The sequence below is a fragment of the Gordionus sp. m RMFG-2023 genome, chromosome 2, assembly GCF_954871325.1.
Source record: "Gordionus sp. m RMFG-2023 chromosome 2, tfGorSpeb1-WG-v2, whole genome shotgun sequence".
NCBI classification, from domain to species: Eukaryota; Metazoa; Nematomorpha; class Gordioida; order Chordodea; family Parachordodidae; genus Gordionus; species Gordionus sp. m RMFG-2023.
The window spans coordinates 23,461,156-23,473,782 of record NC_088776.1 but is presented as its reverse complement, the minus strand read 5'-3'; the positions used below and the strand labels follow the sequence as shown (position 1 = coordinate 23,473,782).

The 12,627-nt window shown below is 25.6% G+C and overlaps 1 protein-coding gene across 1 annotated transcript; it reads right to left on the bottom strand.

Annotated features, from left to right (window-relative positions):
• Window positions 1-8,906: 8,906 nt before the first annotated feature.
• Window positions 8,907-11,567, bottom strand: LOC135923468 (probable ubiquitin-conjugating enzyme E2 7). The gene is made up of 5 exons (XM_065458227.1): window positions 11,462-11,567; window positions 11,320-11,422; window positions 11,171-11,268; window positions 10,947-11,125; window positions 8,907-9,495 (listed from the first exon to the last, which is right to left on the bottom strand). Exons 1-5 carry the CDS (start codon window positions 11,508-11,510, stop codon window positions 9,415-9,417), a joined length of 510 nt encoding a protein of 169 aa, XP_065314299.1. The 5' UTR covers window positions 11,511-11,567; the 3' UTR covers window positions 8,907-9,414.
• Between the last annotated feature and the right edge of the window lie 1,060 nt (window positions 11,568-12,627).

Sequence of the window (12,627 nt, the reverse complement as noted above, 5' to 3'; positions counted from 1 at the left end):
TTTTTAATGAGATATAAATAAAAAAAATTCTGAATCGAGCAACATCTGTAAATATTCTACATAAAACTTCTGCATAATAAAGGGGTAGGAGCGATTTGCCTCCAATTTTATTGAGGGTCAGAAGGGTGGGTTAGGGTAAAGTAAGAATAAACACTATCTAGATTAAAGATAAGAATAACTGGAAAATTGAAATTAATAAGATATTTATTTCTCATTCATTCACACACAGATAACATTTTAGTACAGTTTGAAATTATACATGTTTGTGACTAATAGTTAGAGTACGGTTAGTAACAACTAGTTGATTACCACCAACCGATGATTATTTATCATTCCTGGCCTAAATAATCATGAGCCCTGAAAGAGTTAAAATTATTCTGAGGTTATAAATTATGGCTTATAAATTTTTTTAAATATATCATGGGATTGTTAGAGCATAGTGGGTATGTAAATATTTCTGCTGAAGTCCGTGAATTTTTCTTTAGTTGGGCAGGGGTAGATTTTGAATGGGGTTTATATTCAAAATTTTATGTCATGTAGACGCTGCCTACATAATATTTTATTGTCAACATGTTCCTAACTATTTATTTTTTATATATGCGTCAATCAATAAAAAAAATGGTTTATTGACAAAAAGACACCTATGAACTTGATAAAAATATCTCAATTTATTATTTCTTTCATAGTAAATTGATTTATCATAATAACTAACAACCTATCTAATTAAAATTTTCAAATTCTACTTAAACATTTAAAAGATTTTGTTAAAATTTAACTATTTCTTTCCTATAGAGTTGTTAAATCAGCTACATCTTAACTGTCGAAAAAAAATCGCTAAGCTTTTAAGCAAGAGTATATTTTTTTAAGATTAAGCTATCCTTTAAGTTTAAACTTCTATCGAGTCTAAGATAGTTTTCGCTTAAGAATTTTAGTCTTCTTAGAGATGACCAACACCTAGGGGTGGGACCAATACCAATATAATATTGGTTTACAATACCAATACCAATATAAACCAATATATATTTAAATATTGGTATTGCTTTTACAACCAATACCAATTACCTAAATATATTGGTTTTGATATATTGTTTAAATACAATTTTAACCAATACCAATATTAAAAGTAACATAATTATTTGGGTTTATCGTGGATAATTATATCGTGGTATTTTTTTTACTTTCATTGCAAAAACTAATTACATCTATTATTTCTTCCAAATACTACTGTGATATCAACATTTCTGTTATTTATAATTATAGTTTATTTTTATTATGGAAGTAAATTTTTTACATGATATCTATCAATTTTATCTATTTATTTAGGATATTATAATAAATGAAGACCAAATAGAGTTAATAAATATAGATGCTGTTGGTACTAATAATAATAGCGATAAGGAACAAGAAGAATTATCAATATCTAATAAAAAACAAAATTCAGCAAAAATCTGGGAATTTTATACTACTTGTGATAATAAAAAAAAAGGCAATTTGTAATAAATATAAAAAAAAATATCACTTCCCAATTTTGGAACCTCAGGATTATGGACACATCTTAAATCCATCCACCCAACATTATATAAGAAATGTGAGCAAATAAATATTGGCAGTAAAAAAATTAAGACAATAAAATCATTTTTACTTAATAATATAAATAAATTATAAACTTTTTCATTCAAAATAATTTAGCCTTTTCAATAGTTGAGGATATCACTTTTAAAAATTTAATAGCATATTGTAACCCTTCACTAACATTAGTTTCTAGAAAAACACTAAAAATAGAAATTATGAAACATTATCATAGTTCTTTTATCAATTTTCTAACAATCTAAATTTTCGTTAACAATGGACATTTGGTCCTCTCCAAATAAAATACCCTCTATGGGTATAACAATTCATTATATTGATAATGATTTTAAATTAAATAATCATTTATTAGATTTTATTCCTTTTAAATCAGACATAATTCTATTAATATTTTTAATTCTGTATTAAAAGTAAAATTTGAAATTGATTTTTTTTTGCATTACATTAGACAATGCAAGTAATAATTTAGCATTTCTAAAAATTTTAAAACAAAAAGATAATTTTGATAATGTGTGCAAATGCTTTTACCATATTATACATTTGGCTGTCATGGCTACATTGGAACCCTTAAATACAACTTTAAATAAGAAATTTTTAAACTTTCTATATCTAAATTTAATAAACGCGAAAAAATATATCTTGAAAAAAATCCATACTTAAAATTTCCTCACCCAATTTTGGATATAACAACACGTTGGAATTCAACATACCAAATGCTTGAAAGAGCAATATTGCTTAAACCCTATTTGACAACATATACCAATAATTTACAAAATACCAATCAAGAAAATTATATTAGTGCCTTAGCCTGGAATAATATAGAAATATACCGAGAATTTCTGGAACCATTTAATTTTGCTACAGAGAATGTGCTAATACTCCAACAATTTCAACAATTATTCCTTTATATTCCAGTATTTTTGAGCATGTGGAGAGTTATAATAATAATTCTAATGCTATTTTAAAGACAGCTCCTTTAGCTGCCTTAACAAAACTTAATAAATACTATAATTATAATAAACACCTCTTTAATATTTCAACAATGATTGGCCCAAGATTTAAACTATCAAGTCATTTATTAAAGCATAATAATATGGAAACTCTTATTGGATATCTTGCTAATGAATACAATATTTATAAAATAAATAATAACAATTCAGCGGAACTTACAAATGAGCACAAAATAACAAAAAATTGTCCTTTTATGACAAAATTTATCAGGTGAAACCTCATAATAATAACAACTTAGAAATAAGTAAATACGTAGATGAAGCCACAATTTCCAATGATACAAATCCATTATATTGGTGGAAATTAAATAAAAATAGATATCCAGTATTATCAAAAATTGCCAGAGATTATCTATCAATTCCGGCCACCTCATCTAGCTCTGAAAGGGTTTTTTCAGAAGGACGGTATATTATAACAGACCAACGTTGTTCACTAGATGAGTATACTATATAAGCTTGCCTGTGCCTAAAAAGTTGGATGCGCATGCAAGATTCTTCTTAAATACATAAAATTATTTTCTCTTATATTAAAATTATATCATTCTTTTGCATTATATTTTGTATAAATAGACAGTTATGTTACATTTTTAGTTTACTTATTTTGCTATGTTCTTTGTGATAAATAAAATGGTTCAAAATCAATACGTTTATTATTGTTGATACAAAAAATACATGATTAAATCAAAAATTTTTATATTCACATCACCTAATAAATTCCTAGTTTAAAAAAAGAATTTAAATTCAGTAAAATTTTGAGAGTTGGTTCTTAGCCCTGATTTTATGGTATCATGATTTTTTTTCCCATGTTTATTTAAAATTAGAAATTAAGGGTTTTATAATCACTATTTCTATTCTTTTAATTAGTAATTTGAATTTAAACCAATACCAATATAAACCAATAGCAATACCAATACAAGAAATAGAAAATATTGTTTTAACCAATACCAATATTTTAGACCACCCAATACCATGTTAATATTGGGTTTTTACTATTGGTTCCCAGCCCTACCAACACCTATTAAAAATGAAGCTATTTATTACCACTACTTGTTGGTAGTGAAACTCACTTTAAATAAAAGAGAAGACTTATAAAAATTTATATGAAATTATTAAAAATATTGGAAAGCAAAACTTTTTTATTCTCTATTTTTTATATGGCTAAAGAAGATTTTAGACTATAAAAATTTTATAACAGAAAAAAAGTTCTAATTTAACACTTGAAAAATTATTACAATTTTTTTACCGGGGGAGGGGGGTGGCTCAGATCATCTAAATTTAGGGCTTAAAATAATTTAAAAAATAAAGGATACTCTCCCCACCCTCCCCTAATACATCCCTGTTTCCTAGAAGCATAAACATGACTTTATATTTGTTGGATCTTTTTGAAGAATGAAGTGGATCTTATTCATTAATAAAAAAATCATAAGACAATTTCAATATATCTAAAAAATAGAAAATTTTATACTGCAAATTAGTTAACAAGAAATTATTTGATTATAAGGGAAGGTAATTCTCTGGCAATGGGGAAGTCTAGAACATCTATTTTAAAGGTCCAAAATTAGCGAAATTATTTTATTTATTACTAGAGCATTTATTTATTTTACTAATATATATATTTAAAAAATTTACAAATATAACTAAATATAAAAACGAATAAAATAAATATGAAATATTAAAAAAATTTCTATGAAAACTATAAAATCATGGATTGATGAAAAAATTTGATCTGCAAATTTTTAAGTCAATATTCTGGCGCAGATAAAAGTATCCTTCAGGATCGCCGTATACCACTGAAGGCTTTTTCCTATAGATCTTACAAAGGTAGGGTCTTATGTTCAAAATTGACAACTATTGCTACCATGAGAACGAAGTGGACATTGTTTAGGAATTAACGTTAATTTCTTTTGCCGTTTTCAGCTCCAGAATTAATGAGTAAATCCTCATTTGTTCGGAGGAAAGATTTGACTGAAAATGGCTCCAATCCATCCACTATCAAAATTTGCGAATTTGAAATTACTTAGGTCTCCTAGTTATTAGTTCGAAAAAAAAATTCGACCAGGGGAAAATTCCAATTCTTTTGAGTGGTTTACGAAGGGTATGTTTATATTATGTATCTATTTTCAAGATAATAAGAGCTTATCTAAATATTTATCAGGTTGAGGGGCTAGCATAGTGATTACCTGTTTGTTAAAAGCCTTGAAGATATGAAAGCGGCTACTGAAAGATGAATATAGGACCGAATTACAAGACCACCTGAGGATGACAGATAGGATCAACGTCTACTTGAGCGGGAGGGGTAGGAACAATTTGCATCTTATTTTTTTGAGAGGGTAGGCTGCTTTAATGTGGGTAGGATAAATTTTTTGTGGGGTTATCTATTAAATTTTGAGATGAAATAGGACACAATTTATTTCTGTAAAAATTAATACTTTTATTATAGAATTATTATAATACAATTATTGACCAAATCTATATATTGCAAAATCATACACATTGTTTTCCAAATCAGCAAGCTCATAATGCCATAATAATTAATTCATTGTAAATAATGGTGGTTTTAATTGAATTTATTATCTAAAAAATAAATTATTTATATTCACAAAATATCGATAGTTGGTAGTAGAGATAGATTAATTTAAGTTATCCTTATAAATTCTGAAAAGAGTATCAATATAATTATAAAGGTGAAAATAATAATAAAGAGACACTGCCGCCGAAGGCTGCGGGATTAGGGTAGTCAAAGGTTTTTAAGGGGGTTTGCATCCAGTGAATATCCTGTCACGTAGAGGATAAAATAAAGGAGAGAATTTTCTCCAGATATTATTTCACCTGAGCCTCGTAATTGACTTAAATGTCTGCATATAAAACAGGGACAAAACGAAAGTCATGGATTAATTTAAGGATATGGAGGAAAATTTTGATTAAGAATGCATGGTGTGAGGAAAATTTTGATACCAGATCTGTTGGTGTTTAATGGATTGTTTAAAAAAAGGAGAAGTAGTTAGGACCTCAAGACTTGTTAGATTGATCTACTATTTTAAAAGGGAAACTGCGAGATTCTAAAGAAATATTTGAGGTATTTTACACTAAGGGATAATTCAGTGAGATAGATTTCTAATATTTTAGGAACTTTTAGTAGTTCGTCTAAATCGCCTTCTAATGTTACCATAATCTAAGTAACAGATATTTAGGTCGTGGTTAACCTTTTTCCTTTATGCTGTCATGTAAGAGATTTCATATCCTATTGAACGAACGTGAACGCGTTTATTTTTTTTTAAAAGTGAACGTTGAACGCGAATTCTTTTTGTCAATGAACGTTGAACGCATTCGATTTTTTTAAAAATGTTTATAACACTAATAAATAACTGTACATAGCAACGTTGATTATTAATTGGGTTAATTGTTAAATTTAGACTATTTTTCTCTGAACAAAATAAAATATTTTGATAGAAAGGTATTAATTTATTTTTTAAAAAACAATTAATTTATCTTATGTTAGAAATAAAAGTATGCCAAGGTTAATTTGAAAGATTTCTGTTTGTAAATAAGATCTATCAATCAAAGGAGAATAAATATTATTATAATCTTCTATCGTTCTCTTGATTAATTTTTTTCTCTAAAATTTAAAAACACCATAAATTTTTATGAACAAAATATTAAAATAAATTATTTTTAAATAATGAACGTCATTATCATTCTTAAAAATTAGAACTGGACTCGTTTGAAGATATATTCAAACCTCACTGTTGAGTGATATTAATCTTTTTCTTGTTAAAAGGCAAGTTGTTAAAGTATCTAGATACTTCTAAAGTGTTTGTATCTAGATACTATTCTAGAGGTAAATTTATCCATTTCGATATAATTTTATTTTTTTATATTAAAAATAATATTAGAATTAAATTTACTTAATATATCCGAGTTTATTTCATTACAAATACAAACCAGACAAATTAAATTTTACGCAATTAATGAAAACATGGTATATTTTATATTATAATTTATTTTATTTCTATTAATTTAAAAAATATATGCTTTTTAGATCAATATTTATTTAATATTAGATTCTTACCACCTCTTAGATAATATAAATTAGGGTTAACCGATAAAAATTAATTTGATTTAAATCACCCCGATTTTTTTTAAAAATCAGCGATTTAAATCAATTTTTATAAAATTCTATTTACTAAATTTGATCAAAATACTTAATATAAGGAAAGATAGAGATTTAGATTATTTTAGAAATAAATTATTCTTATATGAAACTTAATTGTACTAGTAATCTTATCTATTGGATAAAAAAATATATCATTTATTTTGAATTTTATTTCATTGTTTGAATTTTTGATATAATTGTTAATACCATATTTCTAATCTCAATGTATTGAGAAATTATTTATTATTTAAATAAAAATTAGTTTGTTAAATTCAGGGCTGTGAACCTTCCTTCTAAAAATGGGATCTGGTTAAGTGAAAAATCTCTAAACCCTCTTCTGGTTCAGGATTTGCAGTTCAGAATAATAAAGACTTATAAAATATAGTAAAAATATCTGAAACATCAGTTTCTTTAAAATTTATTTTACTATATTTAGAATTTACTATATAAATAATTGTATCATTAACATTATAATGAGAACAACACAATTTAAAAAATAATCGATGTTTTTTAAAATATATAAGAGAATTATGATATCTTCCAAAATCTAGATGTTAAAATTAAAAGATCGATTCCTTATGCCTAATTTGACAGTGTATTGCAACTTTTCATGCACTTGAGATATTGGTATTTAAATTTAATTGTTTAAAAAACTAGTTTTCCTAAAAGATTCCTAAGTTTTGAATACACTCCATATGATGAGAATACAATCTACTGAAGCTGTTGATTGTTTTACTTATTTCATCTGAAAACATAATTTTATCAAACGGGTCAGATGCAGCTTGGATTTACCATAATTGTAAGTATAATGTTGATTTTTAGGATGGTAGGTTATAAAAACAACCATATAATAATAATTAAATAATAAACTAATCTATTCTAAATTTTGTCAATAACCAAACATTTTAAAAATGAATAGATTGCTTATTTGATTGGTGTAATATTTTGTTATAAACAATTGATTTATACGAAAAGGTTAATAAAACCATATTTATCATAATATAATTTAGAGACCTTTTAATTTTTTTAAATATACCGGGCAGTGCCTAAAAAATTTTTTGTAAAAAAAACTCGGGCATTATATTTTAAATTGCCATTATTATCTATAAAAATTTTAAATCCGGTCTGGGCCCGGTCTATAAAATCCGGATCAGGCCACGCAAATAGTACCTCTGCAGTTCTCTGATATAATTTTTAAAAGCAGCTATCAAAAAAGGGAGGAGAAGGAGAGTTCTAAAAATTTTAATTTTTTTGGACATACTAAACAATTGCCACATTCAAGTTTATTTTAAATTAAGAGTATTAAGGAATATTTTAATTTGGCTGATGCATCAGGGCACCCGATTGGTAAATAACAGTAGCTAAATTAAAAATAATAAAACCACCATTATTATATTAGTCAAAAAAATAAAATTTTATATTTGTTTAACAGTTTTATTTAACGATATTCATAATATTATTCGTTTTTGAAAATGAACCGACTCACTGATATCGATTAGTTAAAATTTCTTTAAAGAGTTTGCACATCATTGAATATTTGACTGACAGTCGGCTTTTCATTTGACAAAATATCAAATTAGCTCATGCTGACCGGATCTCCAGAAGCATTAACATAAAAAGAAATGTTATTAAAATTTAAAAAAAATTATGATGTATTTTTTTCAATTTAAATCTGTAACTTCTCTATTTGAAATATTAGTATTTGGTTTAAATCGCGATTTAATGATTTTTTCAAAAAAAATCACAATTTGTCAACCCTAATATAAATATTAAGTTTTAATACTTATCAAATTTTGAGTAAGTTTTTTAAATGAGTGTCAGAATTTTAATATATTTAATGATTACCAATATAAAGTTGTTATTTATTAAATATAACCATTTTGCCGTCAAGTGCCCCGGCAGAAATAGTTTGGTAAAAAATTTCTATAAAGGGGGTAATGATATCATTTTAAGTATGTTTTTATATTAAAATATAACAATTATTTATATTCATTTAATTATATATCTGTATATTGATGTGATATCAGCTTAGTCAATTTTTTAAATTACATCTAAATTCAAATTTCAATAGAATCGGAAATTAAGCATTATGCAAACCTTACATAAGTATAATAAAAATGTATCTGCATTTGAATTTTAATAACTGTTAAAACATATTAAATTTCTTCACCAAGACAAAACTTTATTGGGTGTATGCATTTCAAAATAAATAAAATTGGAAAAAACATAATACTCTCATTATATTTAATAATGTAAATTTTTTATAAACGATTATGGGAAGAGTATCCATATAATTTTATGTAAAATTTAATGGGTACAATAATAAATCTAATCGGGATTTATTTATCATCATAAAGAGCACTAAATATTGCCTAGATGACAAGATAGATTTTAAAAAATTTTTTGTTAAAAATCATTAGTTTGAATCGTTTTAAATTCTAATTGTTATAGTTGTAAATAAAATATCGCGATAGTTTAAGTAAATTGTTAGTTAAAATGTATCTTTATTAATATCACTTGAAGACAATCCTTTTGAATTTAGTGTATCGGAAAGGGAGGTCCAAAATGGATTAAAAATAAAATGGTATGTGTTTATTAATTTAAACATATTTTATCGACATTATTGCTAGCACTATCGTGATTCGATATGTAAACGTTACGATTTTAGTCTATGCATTCTTGACTTTTACGGACGCACTCCTTTACACGTTTTTTAAATTCTAAAAAATTGTCGCGAAAATCTTTCTAAATTAAAATAAAATTATAAAAATGATTTTAATACAATATATATTTTAGATTAATTCTTCATTTATAGTAAGCGATATTCGCTCAAGCGAATCGCAACATATGATTTCATTTCATCATAGCGAGCGATGTAACTCGTTTTATTGCATAGCTCAGTCATTATAAATTATATCTATTATTTACTTACTTTTGTAAATTAGGCAGCGATGAATTAAGCAAATCGCGCTTACTATAAATTATGGTAACTAAGATATCTAAAATAAGTTGTATGGTTTCCCTAAAGTAGTGTTCGATTGACGGAATAATACTTGAATTTTTTTTGAAAAGCTTCTTATCTAATATATTACCATTAGAAAAATGTATAATTGCAATACTGAGAATTTAGCCTCCTTAATAAAATGACATGAGATATGCAAGGCCCGGTCCATGGGTTAGGCAAATTTTAAAAATTAACGTGCTGGGTAGCGAAAAATTTTTAATAGGCCTGACCAGGCAATTAATGGGCCAGAGTTTTGGCATATCAATTAATCATATTATTTGAAAAATGGACATTATTTAAAATAATAATTGAAATATGTTAGGATGAAAAATGACATGTTATTCTGATTGACATTTATATGAAACAAAATGATTATTGGGGATATTTTTATTATCTTTCTACATACTTTTGGAACAACAAAGCTTAAAATGATTATACTATAACTAAATGATTTATAAATATTTATATATTTTGATGAATTTAACTATAGATTTAGAATTTGATATATAGTCTATTTTAAATGACTTATTATAGTTATGGTATAGTCATAAATGGTGGTATACTATAAAAAAAAGTAGATAAGCCCACTGGAAATATTAAATATGTATAACAAAAAAACAGTTCCATGATTTGGAATTAGTAATCAACCTATATTAACATAATATCAGATTGGTCTCCAAAAGGTGGTATAAGTACACCTCTTGAAATCAGGAATATCATCTTAAACTGCCATGAATTTAATTGCAAAATTTTTTATTTTATTAAATAAACTATAAAAATTTTTTAAAGAATTAAATGGCAAGATATCCTTCAAAAAGCATATAAAAATTTCCAACTAGGACTAAGAATGACTAACATGAAAGATTAAATTCTATTTTCCTCACCTTAATTAATCATTTACTTAATTATTATTAATAAATTTGGTTTACAAAATATATTAGGTTTCTAATATAATTAAATAACTTGATAGAGTATAATTTTTCATTAAACAGTTCACTTTTAAACTTCATATATAAGTTAGATATAATATACATATATCCAATAAATTTTATATATGTCAATATTTCAAAGTGTTGTATATCACAAATAAAGTAGCTATTATTTTAAAAATTATCTCATATAATGACATTTTTTTATAATAAAATATTATGTCAACGAACTTAATATATTATCTTAAATTTATATTTCTTACAGCTGCATCTACATTTGCTGGAGATTCAGTATTAGGATCTGCTAAAAGTGAAATGACACTGTGAAGTATTGATTCTACTGAATGAACTGGAAGCCACCGTTCACTTGCTTTCTCATAACCGTACGAATCCTCCCCAGGCTCATGTAATATTGAAATACATACATCTCCATCTTTAGAAACTACAGTGTTTTGCAAATATAACTTTAATCTTATTAAAATTATACCATTTGGATGCCACATTTCACATAGAAATTTCATCTTAGGGGGTTTCATAGGATATTCTGTTGGGAATTGCAATTGAGCTTTAAAAAATCCGCCTTCACTGTAGAATATGTATTGAGGTTTATTTAATTATAATAGTATTAAAATATACTATAAAGTATCAGGTGGTCCAACTATCATAACGTTCCATAAATAAATGTTATCATCATTGTCTAAACCAACTGAAAACCCAGGTTCTGGATTTTTAAGCATTTCTATATAAATTTATTATAATAGATATAACAAAATTTTACCTTTTAAATGCTTTTGAAGTATGATTTTGGAATGAGGATTAGTTGCCATGAATGTAGAAATAAGAAGAAGCAGACAATAATTTAATTTAACCGGACCGAAAAATGTTGAAGCATTTTTGGATGCGTTCAATTATTTTTTTTTGTCTTGAAAAATATTTTTTCAATTTTTAGTGAATATGAAAAAATTTAAAATCAGCCAGATTGAAAATGAATTTGATGGCAATGATTTTATAAAGGGGGTGAGTAAGTTTGAGCGCATAAATAAGACCTTAAACCCTAATCAACTTATTGTGTCATGGATCAGGCATGAGACCAACCTATCAGCTGTCAACTCATTGGGTTAAATTGCTGGCTCAGTTTTCTCGACTCGCTCTATCAAAATATTTTGAAAATTCAACTAATCTTTTATAAGTTTAGTTCAAGATTTTATTATTAGAAAGAATTGCCATTATTTCTTTGAGAATTCATTTATTCCTTGAAGTTAAAAGTATCTATATAGAAGCCAGCTGTGTAGCCATTTTATCGTTTGCACGTCTAATTATAAATAACATCAATGTCCATTTATATATTGATAAATAATGGAGCTACCTATGACTCCTATGTATATACACTTTAAATGAATGAATCACCATACAACATTGGTTTGCTTTAAAAGTATTTTTATATTAGAAAGAAGTTATAAAACCTTTGGGTCTAGTAAAAAATTTTAGTTTTATTTTACTTTAGAAAGAAAATAACAAATATGAAAAGATATAACTCGTCTTAGATTGAAATCAGAGTTGTACAAAAGATCTTCTTTGAAGATTTTTGAGCGAGATCTAGCTCAAAAATTTGAGCAAGATCTTTGAAGATCGTAAAATTTGAAGATCTTTTATTTTTTAAAAATTTTGTGTAACGATCTTCAAAGATCTTCATGATATTTATTTTTTTACCCCTTTATTAAAAGCCCAGATGTTTTTCAATTTTCATCAAGGCAGGAGGAGAGGTATAAAACATAAAAGAAATATTATAATTATAAAATTAAAAAACATCTGGGTTTTTAATAAAGGGGTAAAAAAATAAATATCATGAAGATCTTTGAAGATCGTTACACAAAATTTTTAAAAAATAAAAGATCTTCAAATTTGATTGAAATTCTAAAATCTTTGGGTCTAGCAAGAAATTGA

Bases quoted from the DNA above. Each gene is read 5' to 3' on its own strand.
- LOC135923468 (XM_065458227.1), bottom strand. From the start codon at position 11,510: ATGGCAACTAATCCTCATTCCAAAATCATACTTCAAAAGCATTTAAAA. The intron at 11,423-11,461 runs GTAAAATTTTGT...AAATTTATATAG, and splicing joins ACTTCAAAAGCATTTAAAAG to AAATGCTTAAAAATCCAGAA. The intron at 9,496-10,946 runs GTAAGAAATATA...ATTTTAATTTAG, and splicing joins CAGCAAATGTAGATGCAGCT to AAAGATTTTCGCGACAATTT.